Source organism: Agelaius phoeniceus, chromosome 7 (assembly GCF_051311805.1).
Source record: "Agelaius phoeniceus isolate bAgePho1 chromosome 7, bAgePho1.hap1, whole genome shotgun sequence".
Lineage (NCBI taxonomy): Eukaryota > Metazoa > Chordata > Aves > Passeriformes > Icteridae > Agelaius > Agelaius phoeniceus.
Window position 1 is genome coordinate 30,656,970 of NC_135271.1, and position 27,976 is coordinate 30,684,945.

General features: G+C 45.4%; 3 protein-coding genes across 8 annotated transcripts in view; 1 reads left to right on the forward strand and 2 right to left on the reverse strand.

The window, feature by feature from the left end:
• The first annotated feature begins 831 nt into the window (after positions 1-831).
• Positions 832-12,141, forward strand: LOC129122679 (uncharacterized). 2 transcript variants are annotated; one of them, XM_077181407.1, is made up of 3 exons: positions 832-917; positions 1,292-1,368; positions 1,997-12,141. In XM_077181407.1, the coding sequence occupies exon 3, from the start codon at positions 3,291-3,293 to the stop codon at positions 3,717-3,719; it is 429 nt and encodes a 142-aa protein (XP_077037522.1). In that variant the 5' UTR covers positions 832-917; positions 1,292-1,368; positions 1,997-3,290; the 3' UTR covers positions 3,720-12,141. The 2 variants fall into 2 exon arrangements, with proteins under 2 accessions (XP_077037522.1, XP_077037521.1); XM_077181406.1 differs by having other exon boundaries at positions 1,292-12,141.
• DLX1 (distal-less homeobox 1) lies at positions 3,909-7,196 on the reverse strand. Of its 2 annotated transcripts, XM_077181405.1 has the most exons (4): positions 6,708-7,196; positions 6,000-6,199; positions 5,487-5,640; positions 3,909-5,118 (listed from the first exon to the last, which is right to left on the reverse strand). In XM_077181405.1, exons 1-4 carry the CDS (start codon positions 7,018-7,020, stop codon positions 5,048-5,050), a joined length of 738 nt encoding a protein of 245 aa, XP_077037520.1. In that variant the 5' UTR covers positions 7,021-7,196; the 3' UTR covers positions 3,909-5,047. The 2 variants fall into 2 exon arrangements, with proteins under 2 accessions (XP_077037520.1, XP_054492600.1); XM_054636625.2 differs by having other exon boundaries at positions 3,909-5,640; positions 6,708-7,193.
• The window catches only part of METAP1D (methionyl aminopeptidase type 1D, mitochondrial), a 43,758-nt gene continuing 26,590 nt past the window's right edge, over positions 10,809-27,976 (reverse strand). For all 4 annotated transcript variants that reach the window (XM_077181403.1, XM_077181404.1, XM_054636624.2 and 1 more), the window contains 7 exons: positions 26,081-26,229; positions 25,361-25,403; positions 21,453-21,616; positions 12,885-12,982; positions 12,198-12,245; positions 11,237-11,315; positions 10,809-11,103 (listed from right to left, as the gene is read on the reverse strand). In XM_077181403.1, coding sequence (XP_077037518.1) covers positions 11,025-11,103; positions 11,237-11,315; positions 12,198-12,245; positions 12,885-12,982; positions 21,453-21,616; positions 25,361-25,403; positions 26,081-26,229 — 660 coding nt within the window. In that variant the 3' untranslated portion in view covers positions 10,809-11,024. The remainder of the gene's footprint in view (positions 11,104-11,236; positions 11,316-12,197; positions 12,246-12,884; positions 12,983-21,452; positions 21,617-25,360; positions 25,404-26,080; positions 26,230-27,976) is intronic.

Sequence of the window (27,976 nt, forward strand, 5' to 3'; positions counted from 1 at the left end):
GGTTTTCTCCTGCTCTTTTCCTGTCCGATGGGACGGGGCAGGCACCGCTGAGAACCGCGATCCCTCTCACAAGTTGCACGGGGATCGGCCTCCCGGAGCCGGCCAAAGCCGCGGGGAGCAGGATAACCGGGGGGCGAGAGATGCCCCGGCCCCCGCAGCCCTCCGGGAAGGGCCGCTGAGCGGGGGAGGGAGCCTGGTGGGGGTTCTGGGACGATTCTACCCCACGTCCCAGCGCCGAGGTTCCCCCTTCCGCCCCCCGCCGGGCCTGGTCCCGGCTCCGGGCCGGGGGAGCGGCCGAGCGGGGCCGGTCCCGGGGGGGCGACCGGGGTAAGTGACGGTTCCGCGACCAGCCTGGTCCGGGAGGGCGGCACGGCAGCCGCCCGGCCGAGGGAGCACCCTCTGCCCCCCCGGAGCACGGGCGGGGCCGGCCGGGCTTGTACCGTGGGGAGGCAATTTACTCATTTGCCCGGTGAAAAGAGAAAGCACGAGAAATTCAATTAAAGCGGCTCTGGCAAAAGGAGTTATTTGAGGCATGAATGTCTCCCCTAAAGCTGCAGCAATCATGTGGCATTAGACACTTCCGGAATCCTATAGCCAACTTGAAAAATCCCAGACCCCTTTTTTCCCTAATTTTTGCTCTGATCTGTAATTTTATCCACATTTGCACTAGTTTGAGCATTCTGGCTCTCCCATCTGAAAGCCTGCAATTACTATATAATTCTTCGCAATTTCACATGTCCTAATATGGACTGTAATTTTTGCGCAAGACAATTTCCTGCTATTTCAAGCATCAACATTGTCAAAGTTGTATGTACATAATAAATGGGAATATCAATGCATAGTTTTTAGCATAACATCTTGACTCCTCGATAATTATATCCGTTCGGAGCCTACGCAGAATTAGCCTGAATTGCATGGTAACTGCTGCTGCTTTAAAATTTTTAAAAATTACTCATAATTTTCCCAAAGATTACCAAGATCTCGAGTGCACAATGTCATCAGCGTAATGAAGAGTAAACATTTATGCTAATAATCTGCAATTTTTTTCATCAGCTATAAAGACAGAGGCTATATAGCAGAAAATTTCAGTCATATTCTGCAAGAGCAGAGCTGCAAAAAGGCTGCTGCGCTCAGAGGCATGTGCATCTCTGGGGGATCTCAATCCACATTTGCACTCTCAGGATATTATTATTGTGCTCGGCTTCTTTTTTTTTTTTTTTTTTCGCTTTCTTTCTCCCTCCCCGATCCTCTCCCTCTGTCTCACACTCTCTCGTTCTTCTAACTTTCGTAGCAAAAAGCCGCGTTCGGTCCTTTGGTTTGTTGTAAAGCAAAGACTTGTGCCCAGAGCCTCAGGGACTGAGGCGGAAGGTAAGGGTGGCGACACAGGCTCCTTTCTCGCGGGGGTAGGTGAGTGTACGGGGCGCGGGCCGGGAGAGGGGGGGAAATACCGCCGGCGGCTCCGCCGACCCAGTCTACCCGCAAAACTGCCCGCCGGCGGCACCGGGGCGAGGAAGGGAGCGAGGGAGCGGGGCGGCGGGCCGGGCGACGGAGATGCCGCGCACGGCCAAGCCGAGCCGCGCCGCGCCGGGGCATCCCGCGGGCCGAGCCGCGCCGCAGCGCGGAGCCCAGCGCCGGCAGAGCGGCGCGGGGCACTGGCCGCCCGGGACTGCCGCGCTGCCGGGGGCTGCCGGCGCCGGCGGGCGCTCGTTCTGGGCGGTGGTTTCGTGGTGTGCGTTTGTCGGTTCCTTGCGAAGGGGAGCGTTACTGCCCGCTCCCGAGCCGGGAGGCGGGCGGGAAAGGCGCCGGTGCGGAGGGGGACATGGCACTTTTTCACTGGCATGAGAGTGGCGGTGGCGGCAGGAGCGGGGTTAGGAGGGCGGCAGCGGGGAGAGTGGAGCGGGCGGCGGCGGGGATTTCTTATCCCCCTCTGTCAAACGAAGGGAGCAAATTCCGAATGCAAACGGGCTTGGGCTCTGATATTTGATTTTTTTTCTAGTTTCAGGGGCCGCTCTGTGCTCTGCAATTAGATTGACACATGTACAACATCCCCAGCTATTCAAGGGGGTTCGCAGGGACACTCCAAGGGGATTTTTTTTTTCCCTTTTTCTTTTTGGGTGGAAGATATTAAAGAGGTATCTGTTGTTTGGCAATTTTGCTAAGTCTGTCTTCATTACTTCAACATTGTGCATTTGCTAATTTGGAAGCCCCTTCCTATTGACAGCTCTGCTCCATACACCTGCAAGCAATTTGCAGAGCTCCAATATAGGAGAATTGCAGAGATGGCAGCTCGCACCTATTTTATTTTTTTTTCTTCGCTTTTCTCAATGCACAGCAAATTTGGCTTTCAGTGCGTTATCTCTTTTGTTAATGCAAAAAGATTCCCTGGGCGAAAAAATTGCTCATAATTACCAGAGAGATGGGGAAACTGCATTAGAATAAATAAACCTGAAATTACTGTAATTATGTTGTGTTTGATGGGCTCGGCTTGTAATCAAGAAGAGAATACAGTGAAATGATGCTGACCCTCTTGGGTTTGCAGCTGTACGCGCACTTTGGGGTCTTTTTTTGCAGAAAAGAGTCATTTTGATCATCATTAAGCTGTGTGTAACCTATTTCAGAAGTGTTTGAAAATGAGGGGCACTTTTTTTTTTTCCCCCAACAAGGAAAAATATATCCCAAAATTACATTTTGCCATTTACGGGCACATCCATAAGGTTGTATTTGCCGGGTGACAATTGGTAAAGGTATAATATTCGAAATCAGAGCTTAATCATTGTAATGAGGTATTGTTTCAATATAAGCACCTTTGGATTATTCATAGTTTAATTAATATCCTCATTATGAAAATCTTCGAATCAGATATTTGATGAACTACTTGTCAGCAACAAGGCAGAATTAATTAGGCCTGTATTGAGATTAACATTTTCAAATGTACAATTATAATAGCCTCTAACTCAAGACCGCCTCGCTGAGAGAAAACTGATAATTTCTCTATTTGAACTGTTAGCAAGACATTATTGAATTAGGAGAAGCTAATATATCTTTAAAGCCCTCCGAGCTGCTTGACCACCCCTTTTTGGCCCGGTCAGAGGCGTTTGGTCACCGGCAGAGCCGCCGCGGGAGCTGTGTGGGTCCTGGGGCGCTGCGGGGCCGCGGAGCCCTCCCGCTCGCTCGGCACTTCGGGCCGCTCGGGACCAGACTCGGGCCGTGGCACTGCGGGAAACGCGGAGCGTTTGCCGTGTGTGATCCCGCACCCCGCGGGCCGCCGCTCCGCGTGTGCGCTAGGGCGGATGCAGCACCGGCCGTGCACCGGCCCCGCGCCCCGGGGAGTGGGCGCGTACCTCGGGCCGAGTGAGCGTGGCCCCCGCGGGGCTGCACAGCCGATCTCCCGCGCAGGGACGCGCACGGGCAGCCGGCCGAGCCCAGCCGCTGCCGGCTCCTCCGCTCTGCAGCGCTTTACCCACCCCAGCAATAGCCACGGGTTGCGTCGGCGCTGCGCCAGCCCGGGGAGCGGGCACGGCTCAGTCCGGGGCTGGATGACCGCGGCGGTACCGGCACAGCTTCGCCTCCCGGGGGACGCCTGGGCAGGCAGCCGGCTCGGCTGTTGGGACGGGGGCCGGGGCTCTCCCGGCTTGACCACATCCCCTTCCCGTCCCAGCAGCTGTGCCCGGCTGCCCCCCGGCTCCGAGCGGCTCCTCCGCCGAAGGTCCCCCGATTAAACATCAGAGTTAGGCTGCCGCCGCCTAGCTGGGCCCGGCTAGGCGCACGGGTGACAGGCTGCCCTGTCCGGGCCGCGTCGCTCCTCCGCCTCGCCTCCCGGTCACGGCCACCGCCGTCCCGCCGCGGAGCGCGTAGCCCGGCCCGGACCCCGCTGTCGGCCGCGCTACGGGACAGGGAGCATGCGTGTCTCTTTTTCCAAACCATAATTTTACTGTCTCAAAGAAACTTTATAACTTATGTACAAAGATTTGTGTGGGTTTTTTTCCATTTTCTCCCCCAGATACAAAGCAATAAGTTAACATTCTCAATATAAAACTAAACTTTGACATATAGAACACTAAACACAACCGAGCTCAGTTTATCACATTTTCCGAATTTCACAAGTAAAATGTCAAGATCTCAGTACACAAAGCATCATGTTTTACAGCCACACGAAACAGAACAGAAATAATAATTATAATTATAATAATAATTAAAAAAGGCTAAATTTGTGCAACATGTTTACAGAACAATAATAATAATAATTAAGAATAAAATATGTACAGCGAGTAGCTCCTGCACGTAGATTTGTGCATTTCAACTTCGGGCCGGCTTTGCGCGGGGAGGCCGCGCCGGGACTGCGCGGGTGTGCCCGCCCGCCCGCCCTCCCGGTGGGTCCCCCCCGCCGCCCTCCGGGCTGTCGTTCCGTCCTCTGCGCCTTGCTTCACCTCAGCAAAGCGCCGGCAGCTGCTGCAATTCCACTTCAGAGTACCAAACAATGTACATTTATTTCCTTTGTTAAATACTCGAGAAATGCAAATCATTCGGACCAAAACTTTCCACAGTAGCGAAGTACAAAAGTTACTGTAAAAGTTAAAATCGCATCCTTCGCTCCTGGTGATTTATTCGGGGAGAAGGGGGGGGGAACGGGACGACGGACCGTCTGTGGTTTTGTTTAAACTGTGCGTCCAAGCAGTACACTCAGCAAGCTGAGTTTGTTTCTAGCACTCTCATAGTGGTAATTTAAATCAATAAATAAACCCCCTGTCTTCCCCTTTTAACAACAACAAAAAATATACAGATGGATAGTGAAAGGTACAGAAAATGTCGCGGGAAAGAAGCTCTGGTAAATTGTACAGCTTCCTTCCCCCTTGCAATTTAAGAAACGGTCAGATCGGAGTAGTAAATAAATGACCTACATTTCAACAGACACAGACAGACAGACAGGACAGAGGAGAGGGCTTCCCCGCCCCCCAGACATCTTTTTCTGATTGTCCCACAAAGCCGCGGCCGGCGCTCGCTCTGCTCCCAGGCTGTTGTGCGGTGCTCGGGGCCGCTCCGTCAGCTGTCAGCGGTGGGAACCGGCCCGCATCACATCTGTGCTCTCCTGCACCGAGCTACCGTGCAGCGTCCTAATGGCTGGATGGGCAAGAGACCTCCTGTTTGTTTGTTTGCTTGGGTTTCTTTTTTTTTTAATTCTCTCTCTCTTTCCCCCTCTTTTTTTTTTCTTTCCTTTTATTTGACTTAGTTTCTTTTTTTTCTTTTTTTTTTCTTTTTTTTTTTTTTGTTTTGTCTCGGTTTGGTCTTTTGTTTGGTGTTTTGTTTTTTTTTTTTTTTTTTTCCTGTAATAATTTTAATTATTTTCGGGACCGATAGTGCTTGCGTTAGGGGAAAACGTATATATAATCACATCAGTTGCGGCTGCTGCATAGCTTCTTGGTGGGCCGAAGGGTACCACGACGTGTAGCTGGGGATGTAGGTGCCCGGGGTCCCCGACGAGGCCTTACCGGAGGCGGAGGTGGTATTCCACACTGGAGGCACGGGTGGCGAGCTGCCCGAGAGAGCCCTGCCGTTGGTCAAGGCGCTGCTCTCCAGGGCGGCCCCTCCTTGCTTCATCAGCTTCTTGAATTTGGAGCGCTTGTTCTGAAACCAAATCTTCACCTGCAAAAGGGAACGGAGCAGGGTTCAGCATCCCTCCGTACGGTCCAGCATCCCTCCATCCCTCCCAGGGCACGACGGATCCCCGCACCCGGCGGCCCCCCAGCTTCTCTCCCTCATTCCCCCCGCGACTGCTGTGTTATTTTGTGACGCCAAGGCACCCAGTAGAGCCCCTGGGCCCACTCCAGCGGGCTCTGCGGGGGCTTCCACAGCACCGGGAGCGCCCCGCGGCGGGACGGGTGTCGCCCCGGGCCCCGCTGCCCACGGCTGTGACCCGTGCGCCTTACGCGTGTGGTCTCCCACGCAGACGGTGGGGACACGGAGGGGACACAGGAGAGGGGCCGACTCAGTCGGAGCTGTACCTGGGTCTGGGTGAGTCCCAGAGATGCTGCGAGCTCGGCTCTTTCGGGGAGAGCCAGGTACTGAGTCTGCTGGAACCTCCTGTTCAAAGCCTGTAGCTGCAAACTGGAGTAAATAGTCCTGGGTTTGCGGATTTTTTTCCCTTTCCCATTAAAGCGAACTTCCCCTCCTTCTACCACAGTGCTTTTCTCCGATTCGGCCCCTACAAACAACAAACGACGCAGAATAAATAATAATAATAGCAGCAATAGCAATAATAGCAGTAACAGTAATAGCAGCAGCAGCAGCAGTAACAATAACAACTGCAACATCGACAATAACAATAATGAGAAGGAAGAAAAGTGAAGCTCGAGTAACGCTAACAAAGGCTCCGGGCGATTATGGCAGCCCAGGCTTCTTCCCAGCGAAAGTTTGCTATTTTTACAGGCTGCAGTTTAGGTTTAATTACCCTTAATTGCATACATTGTTTATAGCGCTACGCAATAAATAATTACGAAGACTAATACGTGCACATCTGGGTTGGTTTCTTTTCCAGCCAAGCATTGTGTGCTTTGTGTATTGGTCCCCTGTGATTCTCAGCCTCTCTTGACTAATATTTTGTAATTTAATTTAATTTTTCCCCCGATAGATTTTTTTTAATACAACACCCTCCCTCCCGCCTTGCCTTCCCTCCTCCCCTCCCCCCCCTCCCCAAAGCCGAGTGCACCTACCTGTCTCCTCTAACCGGGTCTGAGTCAGGCTGGAGCTGTTGGGGTAGGACTGCACTGAACTGATGTAGGGGTTGGTCGAGTGGCTGCTGACCGAGTTCACATAGGGGTAGCCCAGCGGTCGGGAGAAGGACGAAGCTGTGCTGTACGAGCTGTCAGGCTGAGAGTGGCCCGCGGAGTGTAAACAGTGCATGGAATAGTGTCCATGGGACATGGGAGAAGGAGACATTTGCTGGCTGGGCGGCCCAAACTCCATAAAGACAGCCTTCCCTGAGACGGGGCTATTTAGACTCTCTGGCATGGTAGTCATGGTCATTTCTTGTCGCTTGGTCTGTGTGTGTGTTCTCTCTTCAGCTTGCCTTTTTGGGGTCTGTTGTGTTTCTCAGGACAGGAAAGAACCCAATTTAAGCGAAACAGGGTTTTTCACTTTCCATTCATAAGAAAATGGAGTTTGTCTCTTTGAAAAGTCTAAGCATGATGCTGTAGATCTACACAAACTCGCCTAAAAGCTTTGACTCAGCCAAGTCTATGAATATTCATGAGACGGCGGAGCTGATTGGTCCGTCGTCTTGCATAATCGCTTTGGATTGGTCCGAGGCGCTCGGGGCTCGCCCGGACCCCGGTGAGCGCGGAGAGCCGGGCTGGCAGCGCCGCGCTTGCCCGAGCGCCGGCGGCGGCCGCACGCCCGCCCCGCTCCCGGCCGGCCCCGGCACGGAGCCGCCCAGGAGCCCTCTCCCATCGTAGGCCGCCCGCTCCCGCCGCCGGCCGCCGAGGGCGCCGATCCGGACTTTGGCGGAAGGCACCGCAACCCCCTCCGCCCTTGTCCGCCCCTCGCCAGGAAGGCGGCGCGGAGGGGGCAGCAGCCGTGCTCCGCCGGGCTCGGCGGGCCGCGGGGGGGGTTCTTGCAGCTGCCCGCCCCGCTCCGGCAGACGCGGCGGGACCCGCGGACAAAGCGAGCGGTTCCTGCCCGCCAGGCCCCGCGGGCGCGCAGCGGCTCTCGGCCCCGGCCCGCGGGTCCCAGCGCCGTCCGCACCTCCGGATCGCGCCGCCCGGCTCTTGCCGCTACTGCTGTAAAGGGGGAAAAAAGCGATCCAACCAACCAAAGTCCCCCTGAAAGGGCCCAACGGCGCATTTGAGCTTAAAATGAAAACTTCCGCGTGCGTGAGCGGTAAATGAGGTGGGACTTAGGAGATCCTCCCCAAAAAGCCCACGATGAATCCCAAATTACTTTGCTAGATAATTAGAAAGTGTTGATAATTATTTCTTTCATAATTCTGCGGTGTGACTGTAACAGGAAAATGATCTTGTGAAAGTTCACACGTGCAGATGTATTAGTTACTGATTCATTTGATTAAATGCTAGTCTCAAGTGCTCTGATCCACAGCTGAAGGCGGCCCCATTAGCATAACACTGATGTTTAATTTTCATACGCATAATTAGCCATATATTTAACACTAATAGCAACATGCAGCCTTCCAGCATTAAACAGCCTGGGATTTGATCTGGCCTGGGCTGAACTTTCCCGGTTACACCTAGGCTGTCTAGGGTGCGCAGTTATCTCACTGCACTACATCTATGTAATCAAGCACATTTTGGCAAAGGGAGAACACCAATAAAAATGAACATTCAAAACAAATCGCAGCGTTGATGTCGTTAGAGGTACTAGCGCCGGCAGCGGGGCTTGGGCACCCCCGGCAGAGCCCGCGTAGTGTTCAGGATCTTTCGGGCAGCGACGGCCCTTGAAGCAGCCGGCCACTAACTGTGCAAAGCTAGCACAACCGAGCCCCTCTGCTCCCTTTTTTTTTTCCCTCCTTTCATTAGTAGCTCTGTCGGTTTTAATTGCCCGTTTCCTAACGACGCTTTTACCTCCTTCCCCCCCCTCCCCTTTTTTTTTTTCTCAATGTTTTGGGTTTTGTTTTTTTTTTTCTTTCTTTGCTCGCAATGCGCGAAGTTCATTCTCACTAACTCTCCGAGGCTTGGCGCAGAAGGGGCAGTGGACGGTGTTTCCGCACGCACACGGAACCCCCGCCAGCCAGCTCTGCCCCCCTGGCCATGGAAGTGACCACCCGAGGCGGGTCAGCGAGCTTGACCGAGCAGGGAACAGGCGCCCGGGCAGCTCCGGCACCTTCGCCGGCCTCAGCCTGACAACTGCAGAGAGGGGAGGCCGCTCCGCGTCTGCCGGGACTGCCGTCTTCTGCTGCGATCGGCCGGACACGGGCAGTCCCGGGGCGAACCACAGTCCCTCCCACCCCGCCAAAGCCCCGCGGAGCGGTCGGTGAGGCTCTGCTCGCCCCCGTCCTGCAGAGCAGGGCCCCCGCCCCTCCCGATCAGCGTGGCTTCGGCGGGCGCGGAGGGGCCGCGGCCACGGGACGTCCCGACCCCGCGGGAGCGACTGCCACGTCGGGACTCTCATCGTGCTGGCCCGGCAACACCTTCTGCATGATGGGCTTGTGCTGGCTGTCCCCGAACAGCCGAGACATCTCTTCAGTCTCGTTCGTAATTAGGATTACAAAGGTGCGCTATCAATGCCTCCGCCTGGCCGCCAGCGCTCCGCAGCGGAGTAAAACTCGCAGTCCCACTAGAGTTACCGGCGGGACTTCAGGGCGCAGTGATTACCAGGAGCCGCCGACAGCCCCCGCACGACGGGCTGCGGGGGGTTCCCCGCTCCCGGTTGCCCCGTTCCCGCCTCATCCCACGCCGCGGTAAGAGCAGGACAGGAGGCAAAGGGCAGAGGATGGTGAGGAACATGGCACCTGCGGTGCTATTCAGGGGCTCCCGGCGTAGCCAAAATCCACGGGAGGCACCTCTGGTGCGCCTCCGGGACGCACCGGACACCCTGCTGCCCCCAGTGCCTCTCAGAAGGGGCAGTGCGGCCGGGCGATGGAACGTAAGGGAACAAAACACATGCCCCTCCAGGCAATGCCGACTGTCCTTTTCACTGTTTAATCTCTGCGTATTTGTAAACTTGGCTGCATCGTTTGTTTTGCAGGTTTTATGGCCTTCCAAGCTCCTCTCGGGAGGATGAAGCTGAGTGGCTGCCCCGCGGTGTTAGCTGTATTCAGGGAGGGGGGTCCCTGCTTTTTGAAAAGCTGCTGTTAGAAACTATTAGAGCTGAGAGCTCACTGTACCTGAATGAAAGCAAACAGCAGAGTAAAGCTGTAAGAAAGCAGCTTACTTCTGCCCAGGACCACTGAGGGAGCCAGTGCTGAGCCACTCTGGTTGCCTGAATGTGCAACTGGCCAGCCCTCAGCATGCGACCCCATCTGCCTGCAATGAGGGCCAAGTTACTTGTACCAAACAGCACCGCTGTTGCCGTGGGCCTGGGGAAATTCTGGAAGTCCTTTAATTATCTCCAAGGCTGCTCCACGTTTCACAGGCCCAGGTCCTGCTCTGGTAGCCTCCAAATACCAATGCCAGACTTGTTTGGTCCCACAGGGTGGTCAGCAACTGGCTGAATTGCAAATCAGGCCCTGCACACCCAGCAGGCCCAGGACAGGACTGCAGAGAGCACAGGGCCGAGTGAGACCGCAGCTCATGAGGTCCATCGGTTCCAAACTCTGGGCAGGAGTCAGGACTCATCTTCCAGACTGCAAACTCCTCTATCTCCATAAAATGCTTAAACTGTAGTGTGCCTCTCCCTTAACTAACATGGGCACCACAGAGCAGTGATTACCCCAAACTGGCTAATTTTTCAAGCAGGGCAATTATTGATCCCCGGAGAGGCGTGCTTTGCATCTCATTTTTAATCACTTTTTGTGCTGTGTAAAAAGAGGCAAGAAGCGGGGGATTGCTGCTAGGAGTGATGCTGGGAAGAGTCTGCTCCCTCTGCCTGACACTCTCAGGAAACTTTTTTCCATCCTAGTAGAAGTTAAAGCCTGGGAAACAGCACTGTGTTAATCTCAATGAAGACAAATTGACTCCATACCTCAGCTATAAAGGGAAAATGCTATGTTTCTCTGTCCTCTCAACTGCCTAAAGACTGTATCATCTGATATCTATTTGCCCCACATAGGATTTGGAAGAGAGGGGCACCACTTTCTGCACCTAATCCCAAATAACCCAAACCCTTTGCCACTTGCAGACTATGCTTGGCTGCTTCAAGGGTCACAAAAAACCTAAAGACTTTTATTAAATACTCACCAGGTAATACACAGAAATGTCCAGAGCCAACCCGCCAACCCCTCAAATTGCTTTTTCGGTCCCCTGGAGTGACTTATGCAACAGCCATTCCCCTCAGAAATTACAGAAACCTCTTCTCTGTCCCGAGTGAAACTTGAAATCCCAGAAGTACAGCAAGTCTCTCCACTACTTGCTCCATCTTTAGGCTTCTTCCACCAGTTTCGTGAGGATTTCTGCTCCCTCTGAGGTAATCACCAGGGTATGTTCAAATTGTGCCGATCTGAAATTCACATTTAGCAGTTATGAGGGGGAAAACACATTCACCATGCCTGGAAACTCATCTATTTGGGTTTTTTGGGCTGGCAGTGATGAGTTCTATGTCTTAGGAAATACCAAAAAATAAAATCAGGCACCTTTTATTGTCTACAGAAATCGCAGTCCATTTGTCCTCCAGAATCTTAAATTCAGGGGATCCTTCCATTATTATTGGCTCTGCATCAAGAAAAACAAAACGTATTCTAAAGTTAGTTGCATTCCTGTGTGGATTATGAAACAATCAAGAACAGGAGGTATCTCAGCAGGTAGCTCCCCATCCACACAGGTCCCATCTCCCTGGGCTGGCATTCTCTTGATACACTAAAATGTGAACTAAAAAGGAAGACAAAATAGCAAGTTAGGAAGTTGCCCATTCCTCTTTTGTAAAAGCATGGAATTTTAATCAAGCTTTAATTAAGACCGTGTGGATAATAACCAAAGCACCAACCACATTTATAAACAACAGATAGTTTTAAATATTTGAATTTTTTAAACAGGCTTAAAATGTTCATTAAATCAGCAAAACAACAATTTTCTTATTTCCTTCTAATTGCCGTGCCATTTAGCCACACAGTGAGAACGAAGGCTTTTCCCCCAGCAGTTCTCCACGACTGGAAGTGAGCACGATCAGTCTGCGGGGTGAGGCTCCGGCTGGTTACCGCCGCCGCAGTCCCCAAGCCCAACAGCAGCTCGGGAAGGCAGCAAATGACTAAGTGCCACCAGGCTGCTCGGCTTCGGGGACACGATCGCATCCTTCTCACCCTCCTCAAATTAAGTGTGCTGGCAGAGTCTCTGCCTTGCCAGAAATAGGAGTCAAATATTAGCAAAATTTATAATTAACATTTCATTCTTTAAATCTTGTAATTTGAAATTTATTTAATCCAACTAGTTCCTAATGCATTTTTTAAAATGATATTTTAATCTATTTCCTAAGAGGTCAATCTCACCGACGTCCCCCTGTCTGCATGGTTATTTCTATTTCCCAATAAAGAAATGTTACAGATCTGGGCTGCTCCGTGTGTGCTTTTTAACAGAAAGCCATAGCAGAGAGTTACTAACCTATTGTGAACGCCATTCCCTCTTCCATTAACAAATCACTGTCATTGGCTACAAAAGAAAAAAAAAAAAAACCGCGTTTATGCATCCTGGGTCTTTTTTTTTTTTTTTTTTTTTTTTTTTTAAGAGAACGCAAACAACGCAAACAAGCCCTTTGCTTAAACCCCTTTTTAGCTCGCAGGTACTGTGCACCCGAGCCCCGTTATGAGCCGGAGCACCCGCCGAAAGCGATCCCACCCCGGCCGCAGCGAGACCACCTCGACGGCGGCTCCGTCCAGGCCGGGAGCTTTAACGTTTTAGCAGGGATTTTTCCTTGCCCCGAGACAAACTTTGCCGGCGTGGCTCGGGCACGGGCGGGATGCGGAGGCGCGGGACAGGGCGGCTGCCGCCGGGAGCGGGCGGGGCAGGCGGTGCGCGGCAATTCCGCTAACCAGCGACTCGTCCTCACAAATACCCACGCGACCCTCAGAAAACGAGGCCGGGGATGCCGTCCAGCTTCCCAGCGATTTAATCTCCCCACTGGCAATCCCCCGTCCCGCGGGACCGGCAGCGTGCGTGGGAGTGTGTGGGCGTGTGTGTGTGGGGCTCTGCTCGCTTCACCGCCCGCCCTCTCCCCCTCCCCGGAGCCCTCTCATCGCCCGGGCGGCGCGGAGCGGGGGAAGACGGGCCCGGCGGGCGGGGGCCGCTTACCGTGGTGCCACACCTCGGGGTGCCCGTGAAAGTACGACCCGATGCCGTGGCCGACGAAGAAGGGGCAGACCTGGAAGCCACCTTGCCATGCCAGGGAGCTGCGGGGGCAAAGAGGACCTGTCAGGGTGCGTGCCCCCACCACCAGCCCTGCTAGACGGCCCCAGCCCCGGCTACCGTGTTGCTACCGATCCTGGTCACCACTTTGCCACCGTTCCGAAAGACAGGCATTGAAGGGAGCATGGCTGAGCCATTGTTAGGTTTCAGAGTGAACATGCCTGCCAACAGAGGCCGATGGTTCCCGTGCCAGCCCTGCTAAGTAAAACGGCAGTGTGTTGTCTCCCTGCTCGATGGAGGGTAACCTCTTCCACAAGCACACTGAGAACTCATGTTAAGATGGCACAGCTGAAGTTGGCAAGTCAGGCAGCCGAGGCCCCAGCACAGTACCAAACCACAGCCTCTGCCGAATTCTCTGGAAGTGCAGAGTCTGTGCTGGGCTGCATACCCAGGGGCCTGCACTGGGTTACCTGCAGAAGGGGCTCCTGCTGCCAACAGGGAGAGTTAAGAGCCCTACTACTTTTCTTTCATAATACTTCAAACATTTAGTATAAAAACTTATTGAAAGTTCAGCAAATAGATGTATGCTAAATAACAATGTATTTCTAATGAATCTATTGCCACAGAGGCAAAACCAAATCATAACAATTACAATATTTCAGTTCCACCTGAGAGATCTGGCCTGCCTTTCATGGCCTGCCTCAGGGAGAAGCATCTCTGAGAACTGCCTCCAGGACCATGGCTGAGCACTGATCCCTACCCATGGCAGGAAAGCAAATTCCTATCCCAGTTCCCTGAAACTGGAGGACTTGGAGATACATGGGATATCCTCTGGCTGCTGGCCCCACCCCATGTCTGCAGGCTTCACTTGCAGGGTCACCCTGTACTCAAGCAGTGGTGGAGGCAGTGGTGGACACAGTGATTTGAGGCAGCTCAGCCAAGAGGCCTGTTTCCAAACCAGAAAAATGCAGAGATTCACAAAAATCTGGAGATGGATTAGAAGTGCCAAGAAAGTTACCCTTGTCCCTGCATGTCACCCCCATCCTATTTCTAAAATCAAACAGAAGGAAGACAGGAACACACTTAGCCTGAAGAGATTTTGCCTATAACATTAAAAGATTCATTTGCTTCTTTTTGAATGAAGGTAGGCACTGAAGAACTTCAAGTTTGTCTGTATTTATGTCTTAGGAAATGCTCTCTCACAGTTTCACAACAGGTAGAAAGCTGGAAAAGTTAGAAAACTCAACTAAAGGTAAAGCTGTTGCAGAAATTAAAGCCTGTTAATCCCCATGGGGTAGCTTTTATTCAGGTGCAAAGTGGCCTCAGCTTGCTGTACAAAGTAATCACCTTTGCACACCAGGCTCCACAGACTCTGCAGTGCTGGCTCCAGTGCCCATGGGTCATCGTCCCAGAATTTAATGCCACTCAATTGAGGGACATGCTGCTCCACCACAGTTAAATGGCAATGAGAGAGTAGAGTTGGTTAATGCTGCAGTGTTCAGACCTTAGAACATGTTTTAACAGGATTCGTATATTACCTTCTACCTTTTTATTGCTCTGATAAAAAGACTCATCATATTTCCTCATTAACTCTGGAGAAGAATAGAAATTTCAGGTTTAGGTACCCCCAAACTCCAAAGTACTGGCAAAGAGGATTACTGATAAAGCTAGAAATTGGGACTTAATTTGTTTCCACTCAAAGTCCAGGCTTTATAAATAATTTATATATACATAAACTTTATACATCAATTATTTTGAAAAAAAATCATGAAGCATTATGCAATGGGAAGTCTTATTAGAGATGGAAAATACTTTCTCCCCTGCCTTTCTATCATGTTCCCCATATCTGGGTCAGATACTTGGCCTGCTGGCTGTGATGCCACTGAAGGTCAAGCAAGAAGTACAGGGAATGGTGATGAGTTAGAAAGCCAGATTCCTCAGAAACATACACAAAATCCAAGATCTCCAGTGACCAAGCCCAGAGCAATGCAGATCATGATTCCCATATGAGTGAGGTGATTCTCCAAGGAGAGATAGGAGAAGCCATTCATGCAACATGTGATAAGGTTTTCTTTCATCTTCTTGTCCCAATCTTTTAGCAAAATCATAAACAATCACATTAACTCTTCATCTTTGCTGATGTCCTTACATGGCATCCTGACCACTGACAGAGCATGGTCATTTTTTGTATTACTACTGGATTTTTTCTTCCAGAAAAATCCATGTTCTGTAGCTAAACAGAAATAGTTTCTCTCTGTGCATGTATTCTTCTGAGCACCATGGCTACATACTTTGCAGTGAGCAGGGGAAGCTCCAGCCTCAGCATTCAGCTGCTGCCAAGCAGGGTAGCAGTAGCAGCAGGAGCTGTGTGTTGGGCACCAAGCACACAAGCCCTGGGGCACACAGAAGGCAGTGTTACAACAGGATCCTGCCCTCATGCAGTCAAAGTAATGATTCATATGCATCTCAATGGTGAATTCTACCACTTTCTTGCCAAACAGCTTGAAAACAACTCTGTTAGCATCAGTACTTCAGTGGTTACTGTCTGTGATCAAAGAGGGGATCCCAGAGCTCACAGGGCTTTGACATCTACACTGACAGACACTGTGCCCCTCCTTCTTCCCTCTTGTTTACATACAGAGCCTTGGTATTCTCTACATAAAATGTAACATGGTCAACAGACATGCAGTAACACACAGAAAATAAGCTGCAGGTATGAAATTCAACCATTTTCAATCTGGTTTTAGTATTTACATGCACTTCAGGCACTTCTCTCCACAACTACTAGCTTTACTTTGGAGTATTTAATAAATCCTAGTGTACTCTTACATCCTTGTGGAGTTACAATAAAACACCCAGTTTTCATAACAAAATAAAGCTGCTAATCCTAGCTACAACTTGCAAAGGTAATCCTGTAAATGTACATGTTGGCTGTAACTTTGAGACAGCTCTGAGAAGAGTGAATTGAACTATTGGTCTTGGTTAGCCTCTCCAATCTCCAGGATTCCCAAGCTGTGGAATCTGATTAAAAAATCAAGATGCCAGAGAGTGGAGCATTTTTGCACACAATTTACCATTTCTTGCTGACAACAGCTCAACATTTTGGTCTCACTGTCTCACTGCCCAGCTCAGGACCTGTCAGTGGTGGCCTTTCTTTGCAGCTTTCCCATGAGACAATCTTACAAGATTGCAGCCCCAGCTTCATCAGATGCTTCTTGCAGACAGGCAGTGTAAGCTTAGATAGCTGGAGGAGGCCTGACTGCAAGTGGGAAAGCAGTGAAGGCAGGAGGCAGAGGTTGGCATGGCTGAGCTGGGCTGCCTGGCATCTGCTGTGGGAGAGGATGTGCCAGTTCCCCTTGGAATGGGGAACATCCCAGCAAATCATCTCCAGAGCAAATGCTGGGGCAGCAGTGGTACACCTCACAAGACAGCATCAAGAGAAAAAAAAGCTTCTTCAGAATAATCACTGTTAAAAATACCCATTGACAACATTTATTATCACACATATTGATCTTTGTTGCATATTTGGGCAGAGGTGAATTGGGCAGGATTAAAAGCATAATTATTTAGTGAGCCCAATACTTGATTCCATGTTTTGCTGCCATGTGTTCTAGCCCAGGGGCTGAGGAATCAAGAGAGCTGCAGTGCTGCTTTTCTTTTGCTGATGGCAAAGCCAGGCCAAGTGTCTGGCAGTGGCCTGGATCAGCAGTGACCCAGCTGGTAAAGGAACATCACTGAGGGCCAAGCTATCCTCCTGAAGCCATTGTCAGAGCCTGTGGTGTTGTGCTTCAGAGAGTGGAGACAGGAAAGATAGGTGTCAGTTGCCATCTGAGCATCCTCTTCCCATGTTGCCAGACAACAGCTAATTCTCTGAAAGGAGGGATAAGTGTGGAGACATGCATTGCTGTCCTGACAGCAGCCTAACAGGGAAATTGCCACAAAGGAGGAACAGGCAGGACTGACTCTCTAGAAAGCTTTCCCCTATACTCAAGCTTCCCCTAAAAGGAGCTCTTGGGTGATAAATCCCTCCTGTTAAGCTGAAAAGCAGGTTGAAAGAATTTCCTTAGGGAGCTGTCCTGTGCAGATAACCTGTAGGTGCACCTAGAGGAGCATTTTCCTTTTTTTACCAAATTTTGTCGCTTTTTCCTCAGGGTAGGTCTGGTCTAGTATTCTTAGTACTCACTGAAGAAAAAAAAAAAGTGAAACAATCCATTTTCAGCATTGATAGCTATTGCTTCTCTGGGCTCTGTGGTGGCACAAGGGAAGAAAGAATTTGACTGATTGGACAAGATGGCACAGACTGCTTTGCTGCCAAGGATAAGCATCCTGGTGAACTGATCCTCAGCCAGAGATGCTTCTCCCACAGTGCCAGCTTCTCTTACCAGGGATGAAACCTTATCCAAAACAGTCCTGCAGAGCAGCATGACATGAATGGCTGAAGTTGTTAAACAAATTTGTCTTACACTTCTTGGCAGTGAATATACTTGAGAAACACTAAAACTGGTAACAGCCCCATGATAATTGTGTTCTTATGTAGGGATCTGATTTTTTTTTTTAATTAGAAGTAATCATGTTTGCCTTAGCTACATTTGTAGCAAAATGCTCACTGAATGGCATGCTTGTTATTTTTTTTTAAAGTATTGAAACCAGATTAATCCTAAACTATATTTATTTGTGATAAAAAACCCTATTTTGAATAGTACCATAGTACTTAATTTGAGAAATTACAAAATTCTACAGGGAAAATATTCAAGTGGGTTTTTTTTCTGAGATAGTAATCCTAGACTGAGGGAATGCACAAGTTCAGGGATTCCCTATAATGACAATAAATGTTGAGGTATAATTAGTAATATTTTTGAAAGCCAACAATTGTTTTTTGAAAGAAAGGTACATTTTAGTTTCGAACTGGAACACAAATTACTGTATTTTTCTTACAATAGTGCTGAACTTTTATTTGAGGTTCTCTGTTTCTGAAAGCAGACATGATGGATTGAAATAAAAGATAATTTATTGCAATGCTTACTTTCAAATGCAGAGAGAAGCAGTGTAATTGTAATTTACAGTAGCTGTCAAGGAAAATCTATCACAGATGACATTAAAATGACTTATTTTGCCTGAGCCACTTATTGTTTAAATGTGCATAATCTGAGAGAAACAGATTTTTTTTAAAAATCTGCTTTATATTGTTCTAAATTAATATCAAAACATATACTTACTAGTTAAACATTTTAAGCCATTTATTAATACTTTCATCACCACTATTTTTTTGTAGGAGTTGAAATTTGGTTTATTTAACGACATCACTTTTAAGTTCTTTAGCTCTCGACACTCATAACACTTTCATGTACTTAGACTCGCTGTCTAAAAAGCAGATTTCAAACTAGATACATTTTTGTCTGAAAATGTCAGAAATGGTAGAAGAAAATGGACCATAGGGACCAATTCCATTAACACTGGAACTGACCAATAGTTTTGATACGCCTTCCAGTAGAAAGAGGTTAGGAATGACCCAAATTTTTCTAAGCCAAGTAACTCACGAATCCATGCAATCTTTTATTTGCAACTTGTAGCCGATGGAAGAATGAACTGCTATCAAGGAAATACTCAGTGTCAGCTATTGAGCTTCCATGACAAAGACTGTGCTAGAATATTGACTGCAAACTTACTCCAAGATGTAATTATTCTGAAACCTACTGTAGAAAGGAAATATTCTCATTATTTGTGCATAAGATGCATTCTGGTTATGACTGGAGCACCTTTACAGAAAAACTGATGAAAGAAACCTAGACACATTTCCATTCTGATGGACCTAAATGTTTTCAGCTTCTAGGTGCTTGTTCTCAGGCATTTATAATATCTAATTCTTGTGAAACTTGAGATTTATATATATATATGTATTTTATATATATATATATGTATTATATGTCTGTCTGTAAGCAATGTCAAATGACAAATAACCTGAAACACACAGCTTCACCAAGCCAAGGTGAGCTTTCAGCAAAGGGAGTGTTAAAGTAGTTCTAAACAAATCAGCACATTTAAATTGTCAACACAATAAAATCTTGAGAAATAAAGTTAATGACCTGCTATTTCATATGCAGTTTTGAATAGCTACTAGCTTCAATTAATCTGCTTTGCAAAGGGGACACTGACTATATATTTACATTTTGCAAGGAAACTGACCTCTGCAACAAGACAGCAAAAATCCAATGTCACATTCAACTCTGTTATTTTTCGTCTTCTTCTTCCTTTTTTTTTTTTTTTTTAAAAACAGCTAGAATTAATGTAGTGAATCTGTAATGAAACGCATTATCCTGCATGGAGATTTATCAGATTTTCCAACTGAATGCCATGCTTTGCTAGCACTAGCTGGAGTTCACCTGCGTGTTGGTGTGGCGTGTGGCTCTTTTTTGTAAAGAGTTAAGTTGAACACAAAAAAAGGGAACAAAGGTCAGCACCCAGCCGCCACTTGAATGTGAGATTTTTCTTTTTATTCCCCTTGATGTATACTAGGCTCTGTGTTATTAGTCTTAATGATGGAAAATTGTAGTGTTGATACAAATCTTTTTTTCAAAGTAGTAGGCGGGAGCTCCATTTGTTAGTAAGTTTTTTTGTGACTAAAAGCCATGGACAGTACATTTATGTAGCAGTAAAAGGCCTAGATGCTCTTTCCATAGCAGAGCTAATTATTCCTACTGTGACCTTACTGATCTACCCTGTTCCTAGTACATCTCATCTGCACGCCTGTTCCTCTGTGTAGATGGTGTCAGAGAATATGAAAAACCCTATAATGAAACCATTTTCATGATGGAGAAAGGCTACTGGAGTTGCACTTGCTACAAAGAGGCTCAATTATATGAGTAATTGTGATAATTTTCTACATTCATAGCCTTCAATGGGGAAAAAAGAATGAGAGCCACAAAAGAAAATTACTTTAACAAGAAAGTACAGAGAGTAAAAATGGAAGAAGAGACAAAAAAGGGGGAAAAAATAACCAGAAAAAAAAGTTTAAAAAATAGATCTGGAGGGAGGAATAGCAAGACAGGGAGAACAACAGAAATGCTCAAAAAGCCTATGTGCAGCTGTGTTGCACAATTAAATTGAATTTTTTTTCTGCAGTTGATGAATGTGACTACTGCAAATGTGCCTCTGTAGTTAGCTATCATTTGTTGTTCCGTGACAGGAAAAGGATAATTACCTCTCAGAGAGAATCAAAGGCTGACATGCCCTTTAGACACAGCCATGAATGCAGAGCTCGATAGAATGCTTGAATAAGAATCCAGTGTTCTGTGCCCCCTTCTACTCAAGAATAAATTTTGTTAAAATGCAAGAGCACCACCAGTAAATTTGTTGAACCCTAGGTGTTCAAAAATATGAGGTGCATCTATCGACTCATCCCATTTGCAAAAATAAAACTACATTTTGAATTCACTTCTATTATATTCATGGACAGTAAGATAGTGAGATATGCATTAAATTTCTTTTCCCAGTAGGGGTCTGATTCAACATTTCCTATGAAAGAACAGAAAGACACTATCCTTTTTCTCCAGGCTAGTTAGCCTATAATTTAAAACTGTCAAAAACACAATTTTATACAAAGTCTTCAATAAAAGCTTCTCAGATATAACCCAAAGAGGTTTTACTAAAGTTTGATTCAGACTCTGTTACAATATTTTTAAAGCTATAAATACATCTAACTGATATTTTGCCGTTCTCTTTTTTTCTTAAAGTATTTGAAGATTTACAAAGGAAAAAAAAGGCAGCATCCTTTCAAGGTGACTAAGCCTTGCAGCTTTTAAGTAATCAGAATGAATTCAATAGCTTGTTGGGACCATTAGCAGTCCGAAGAAGTATTGCTTAATGAAATGTATATGATATATGTCTATTTCTTTCTTTTGGCAAACATTTTAAAATAATCCATAGGTACCTTCAAAAAACGAAGACGCATTTTTATTTAAAGCCATCAGCAGAAGAGTCATGACTGCATTTATGTGAAGGCTAGAAGAGATGCAAAATAGGGAAAAATCTCTGAATGTCAGCCCTTTTTTCCCTATGATGTTAGCAGGCACTGCTCTTTGTAAGATCAGAAGCTCTCAAGTTAAATATTTTCGTAGTTTTTAAACAAAGAGCTTATTTATGTTGACTAATTCCTTTGTAACAGTCAATGAAAACAATGGTTTCTAACTGTCTTACACCGTTAGACAGACGTGGTGTAGTGTCACACACAAATAAAAAATAAACAAAAGCCCACTGCAAATTACATCTGTTAATTTAAATTTACTTTATGAATATCTTTGTCTTTTTCTACAGTTATCTTTGCTGACCCTAGTGTAATTCACTTAAAAAAAATACCTCTTATCCAAGAACAACATTATAGCTTGGCAGTTCACATACTGATATCAGACTGAAATGATGGTTTTGAATCATAAAACATGTCATCAGCTTTATACCAAACCACCAATAACCTTTGTCCCATTTGCCAGCCCTCCTTTTACTTGTCAATATAAGGCTTACCTGATTGTGTTTCCAATTACAGAGAAGGGAGCCCCTGGTCTGCAAGCTGCAATTGCTTCATCTCTACATTTCCTGGCAACCTCCACTAACTTTTCACCAGATTTATCCACATTGCCCACCAAAAAGGTTTCAGAAGTGTCACCATGGTAGCCATTGTAATACACCTAAACATAAACAGAAATGCAAAGACATTTTCTCATTTTGCATCCAGAAACAAATCATTGTCTTAATTAAATCCATTCTTTCTAGGAACAAGCTATAAATTGCAACAGATAGACAGGTAAGTCGTATTTGCAAGACTGGAAAAGCAAAACATTGCAGAGGTAAAAAAAAAAAATGCTTGAAAGACTGCAAGGTGCCTAAGGGGTGCCATTGCTGCCAATTAAAAATTCAAGAAAAGCAGAAGCTGTGCATCAGTGCCCAGCAGTGCACCAGGCAGTGACACTGCTCAGCCACAGGCCATGAGGATAACTGGGAGAAGATGGGTGGGGGCTGTGGATGGGCTGAGGGGGCCTTGGGGGCTGTTGGGTCCCACCCGTGGTGGCCCCTGCCCCTACAGCCAGGGACCTGCTTGCACCCCGAGGGGCACGGCCTGAGCCCCAGCGCTGGGGGAACCTGCTGGTGGCTGCCAGGGAGGTGAGGGTCTGCAGGCAGCAGCCCCCCTTGGAGCTCTGAGTGAGAGCTATGCCCTGCTACCAACAGCCAGAGTGACCCCCAGGACCAAATCCACTGTCAGCTGTTGCACGTTTTCTTTAATCTCATTTTTGAGCTACAATGTGGCATTAACATTGGATTTTACTTCTGATTTCCAGAGGTGAATTTTGAGAGAATAATTGTACTGCTGTGGCACTGAAAATTTTCATGTTCTGAAAATGGAACATGCTGTTGAATTAATTACAAATTGGTTTTTTTTCTTTTATTTTTGAAATTTCATAGGTTTTAAATGTTAGCCCTCCTGAAATTCTCTGTTGAGCACAAGAAATCCTGGCTATGCACTATGGAGCTCTGCAACACACTATTAAAATGGGGTTTGCAGCTCTGCACATGGCAAGCCATAGACCAAGCCATATTTCCCTACAAAAAGACAAATTATAATGGTGCACAGTTTTGATCTTCTAAAACATTTTTTCTCCCCCAAACAGTGGGCAACTATCCTTCTACAAGTAATTACTCACCGAGCTCGAACCACTGAACTTTTGCCACTGGCAAGCTATTTGTGAAAGACAGACTCACATTCTTTTTGGTTGATTCCAAACTAAAAAAAAAAAACCCATAAACCCAAAAACCCCACAATACAGACAATTTATCTCAAGGCCAGGTTTGTCCTCAAGCTGAGATATAAAGGAAATGGAGGCCATTAGGAGTAAGGGGTATTTTAAAGAAAGGTGAGGGCCAGCAAGGGCCCAACTGTGTTGCCACTGCTCTGGCAAAAAGCAGCTGCAATCCTCTTCCCTACACCTTCCTCGGCCAGTTCAGACTACCATAAAATAATTTTTATTTTTTATTTAATGCCTATTGGGCAGGTTTTAAAGTAGATAGTTCATATTTAGACTAAACTAGTTTGTTTTTAGCTCTAGCAAGGAAAACACACAAACCCCCAATATTAAGCATCATCATCCTAGAAAAGCAAACACAGATTTAAAACACGGGAGAGTTAAAAAAAAACAAACCCACAAACAACAACAAAAAAACCCAACAACAAACCAAATAATAATATTTACTGCAGCCCATCAGCTGCAATTACATATTTCTGATTTTAATAAACTACAACCACAGCAAATGTAATATACTATTTCCTTAAGTTCAGTGAAAGAACAAAGTTGTAAGAAACATTAACCTGGTAACAATAGGCTGAAAATTGCACTATGCTGAGGATCCAGTAATGGATAACACTATTGTCTCTATACTAAAACACATTTTCAAGTCCACATGTTTCAAGCCTATAAAATTTGTATTTCATCTATGAAATGCTACCACCTTAATTGTGCTAAAATGGATTTTTTTGTTTAGATAATCTGTACACAGTGCTAGGTATTTAAACTTAACAACCTGACTATTATTTAATTACTTTATAGAACCTGTACACAATTATAAACAATTTGTTGTGCAATATTTACTTTGATTTTTATTCTGTCCAGCAGTGAAATGTCCCAGTTTTGAGCATTAAAAATAAGCTAAAAGATCAGTTAATAATGCTGAAAAGTAGTATTTTTTCCTCAGCTGTTTTGGACTAAGCAATTATCACACACAGCACAGTTTAGTTTTAAATGATTAAAAAAAAATTCTTACAAAGATAGTCAGCAATTCCCATCCTTGCAGGAATCTTTATATTCACAGAAATGCCAAGATTTATTTTCTGAGATTAAATTAAAAACAAGTAAATATCTGTCTGCAAAAAGACCAGTAACATTTAGTCAGGCATTTGTAAAGAAGAGTGGACAAGATATACACACTATTTTAATATAAAAGTTATTTCATTTAGTTTATCATGGAAAGTATCTGTGCTATGAGTCTATACTTCTTAGAAGTATATCTAAGGTATCATTATTATCCTGACAGACTGAACAAAAAGTAAAATGAACCTTAAGGAGATACAAAGAAATGTGATTTAAATCCCTAGTTGTTGCAAACTGATTTAGTATAATAAACTGAGCAAAGTGACACCAGTTCATCAAAGTTAAAATGAAGGCCAAAAATAAAGTTTAAAAATGCTGGATTGCACTGTGTAAACCTGATAGTCCGAATTCTACGATTAGAAAGTATGGAGATGAGAAAGAATTTAAAAAGATCAAAACCCCAAGCCAAACCAAATCCAGTTCTGGATCACATGTGAGTATAGAATGGGAAAAAGGTCGTTGACCCTAATTTTAATAGAAAAAATATTTTAGAAAGCTTGAATCTCATGCTCAGAGGTAGGTCTGCTGAGGATTTCTTCACTCTGCCAGTATGAACATAGTATCAAGTTACCAATAGGTTCTTTAATGATTTAAAAACCTTGTTTTTATGAGATTCTACTCCCTTGTATGTGACATATTATTGCAAAATAATGGAGAGATTAAAAAAAAATCTGTGCTCATACTAGAAATAAACAGCACTTCAGAAAAATAAAAACATGCACAACAAAAAGAAAAAAAACTTCTGCAAGACACAAATATTTTTTTTTAAATGAAATGAGAATTAGGTTTCCAGGTCCTGTGCTTTCTTACTCCTAGGAAAACCCAGCCTGTGTTTATTTAAATAGCTATAATTGATGATTCCCTGGAAATATTAAGTCACAGTTATATCACACTATTTCTGTTTCTGCTCTAAAGGTTCAGGGCTGCTATACAGAAATGGAACACAACACTACCTTCGGGGATTTTAATAAATGTAGGGAACACTGCTAGCAAAAGAGTTGCTGTCCAAATAGACTGACATACCCAGGCCAATGCAGCCTCTAATGACAGAGTAAGATAATGTCAGGGCCCACTCAAAATCAGCAGGAAGAGGAAGATCAATCTTGGCAGAGTGAAGGAAAAATGCTGGCTTTCTTCATGTTAGCTCATCTCATACATATCTATCTTCAGCTGCTGCCCAGTACTGTGGTGCTCTGCATTAACTACACAGTGGATCAATAACAATTACACCTTCTCAAAAACATGACACATAGCAGGATTGGGTTGACATTTCACTTAGGCCAACATTGATCTCAGTGCATCTGATTCCAGTCCTAAATTCAAGTCAGGCCTGAGTCTAGCTGGAATAAACACACAGTTAAAAACAAAAAAGGAAACCAGCTGCTTGTGCCTTGGCTCAGAAGTAAACAGCACATCCATCTGTGCATCCCCCATCTCCAATCCACTATTCTTCCTGTTGCTACTAGTGATTCTAAAGTTGATCAAAGACTATTTTTTATATGAATTACTCACCGTGACATCAATGTTGATAATATCTCCATCCTGAAGAGGTCGACTGAAACATAAACAGAAAAAAAAAATAATGGTGACAGACAGTTCCCAACAAAGGGAATATAAGAATAAACACCTAATGACACATACATAAAAAATCAAGGGGTAGATATTTTGTGATGGAGGAAGGCAGAAGCAAACAGAATAACCATTTTTAATGTTCAGCTCTGACTATTTAGAGAACAAGTGTAGCTGAATATAAAATAATGAGAAACAACTACCAGAAAAACATATCAACACCTGAAAAAGCTAGCATTATATTTATTCTTTTTCTCTCACCAGGTTTCATATTTTACTTTGTGAGTAGCTGAATGCATTGAGAATATTAAAAAAATCCCACATAAATTCAAATATATTTATTCCTTAGTCTATACTTATTTTGCTGGATGAACAAAAAATCAGACCATACTGTTTTTTTTTCCCTCACACACACAAAACTCAAAATGCAACATGCTATTTTTCTTTAAGTGTCTGGAAAACCAGGATAATATATCTTTTTCCTATTTCACGTATATTTCTGCAACAGCTATCAGCATCACAGGGTAGCATGTTCTGCATCTACAATGCATTTAAGTACGATATTTAGTTAAGCTAAAGTATATTCAATATTAAACAAAATTTATTAATTCCAGTTTAACATTTTAATTTCCAGTTGTAAAATGTACATTATTGAGGAAATACCTGTCAGGAATACCATGACATACCACGTTGTTTACAGAAGTACAAACAGATTTTGGAAAACCTCCATAGCCCAGAGGTGATGGATAGGCATTCTGTCTGATTATTTCATGATGAACAATGGAATCTATTTCTTCAGTTGTCATGCCAACCTAAAATATCAAACATAACATCCTGTTAAAAAAGCAAAGAGAGTTTCTCATATTTACTGAATGTGATTGCAGCCAAGCTTCAATGAAATATTGGTTGTTTCAAATATGCAGCTTTGATACAAGACTATACTGTCTGATATACTTTATTGATATATGGACTTTTTTTTTTTCTGAAAAACCCTCCGAGAAAGAGATATTAAATAAAGCATGCTCTAGAAATAAGCACTCAAAGGTTCCTAGAAAACCTAAAATCCTGTCTACTTCTTTTCTGTTCTTTTTTCCATATCTACTTTCTCAAAGACACCAATTTCCCATGTCATCGTTTCAGTAGCTGCTATAGAAATGTCTTGTTTCAATGCTTACAGTCCCTTAAAACACAACATTACTTTCCTCTTTTATTTGTAAAAGAAAAGATATTAAGTCTTGTAACTGCCCAGTACATTCATCATAATGTATTTAAGCATTTTTAGGAAATTGTTTTCCAAGTATTCTTAAATTTTATAAAACATTCAAATATATAGATGCAAATTTTAAGGATATTTTACTTAAAGTTGCCACAGCCTGGATGCTCATAATGAATCTACAAGTACTGACCATCATTTTTAGAAATCCTCATTTTTATGCTTGATGTTTTCTAGATTCACATTTTCTGCAAGATTTTACATATTAAAAAACCCATCTCATAAATCAGTCAGCCATTTTCTGGGTATCCATGGAGTGCAAAGTGCACATGCTTAAAATAATATTATTCTTGCTTTTCTTTTGGATCAGCTCTGTCTCTGGAATGCTTAGAGCTGAAATTTGGTAGGGAACCCTCTCTAATTGAGAAGTACTTTTGAGGGTTCCTCTGTAAATTGATTTTGCTTTGAATGAATTCCGAGCCTTTGAAAATCATCCTTTGTACAGATACAAGTATCATTCTTAGCACACTGAAGGAAATGTCACAGTGGCTGTGGTTTGGAAGGAACATGTGGAATACAGGTAGGCTGTGGTGCAGGAGACAGTTACATATTGAAATACTGCATGGCCATGCATAGCCAACACAGAAGAGTGCACTTGTGTGCTGTGCTGAGGATAAAACCATCTCTGTTTACTCAGCTGAATTTTGCTCAGCACAGAAACATTGTTGGGCGGGTGAGAAGCAATGAACATGGGTTCAAGACCAGGATTTAGGATTAGTGCACATGCTCCCTGTTTTGCAGCCACAGCCTTGGCAGGCTCTCTGGATTGGATAGGGCAGCTGTTGGCTCTGGATAAATACAGGTTTGTTGCTCCTGCCTCTGCTCAAACATCTTCATCTTTAGCCCACAGACAAACTGAACTGCTATGTACCTGACTGGCTGCTGTCTACTGCTTCTTTGCTCAAGCAATTTGATGTGATTTTTGGATACTCAGCAGACAGATCTCTGGTCTCTGCATGGCTTACACTCTGTGCAAAGTTCTGCTTTTAACAGCATGTGCTTTACTTTTAAAGATACTTTTGCTAGCTGGGCAAGTCAGGGGTGGCACCTGCTGTGCCCCTAATCCCTTACTCGGAACAGGGCAATTCAATGGTATAGAATAAAATATTTTCATGTCATAGAATCTGTGGTTTTATTCCCAAATCTGTAACTCAAACTCAGGAAGGCTATAATATATAAAATACTGTATCATAATTTGAAATCCCACAGGTGGTAATGGCAACATCAAAACCACATTCAAACTCTATCTCTCTGTATCCATGGATTATAATGCACCTTTGTTATAT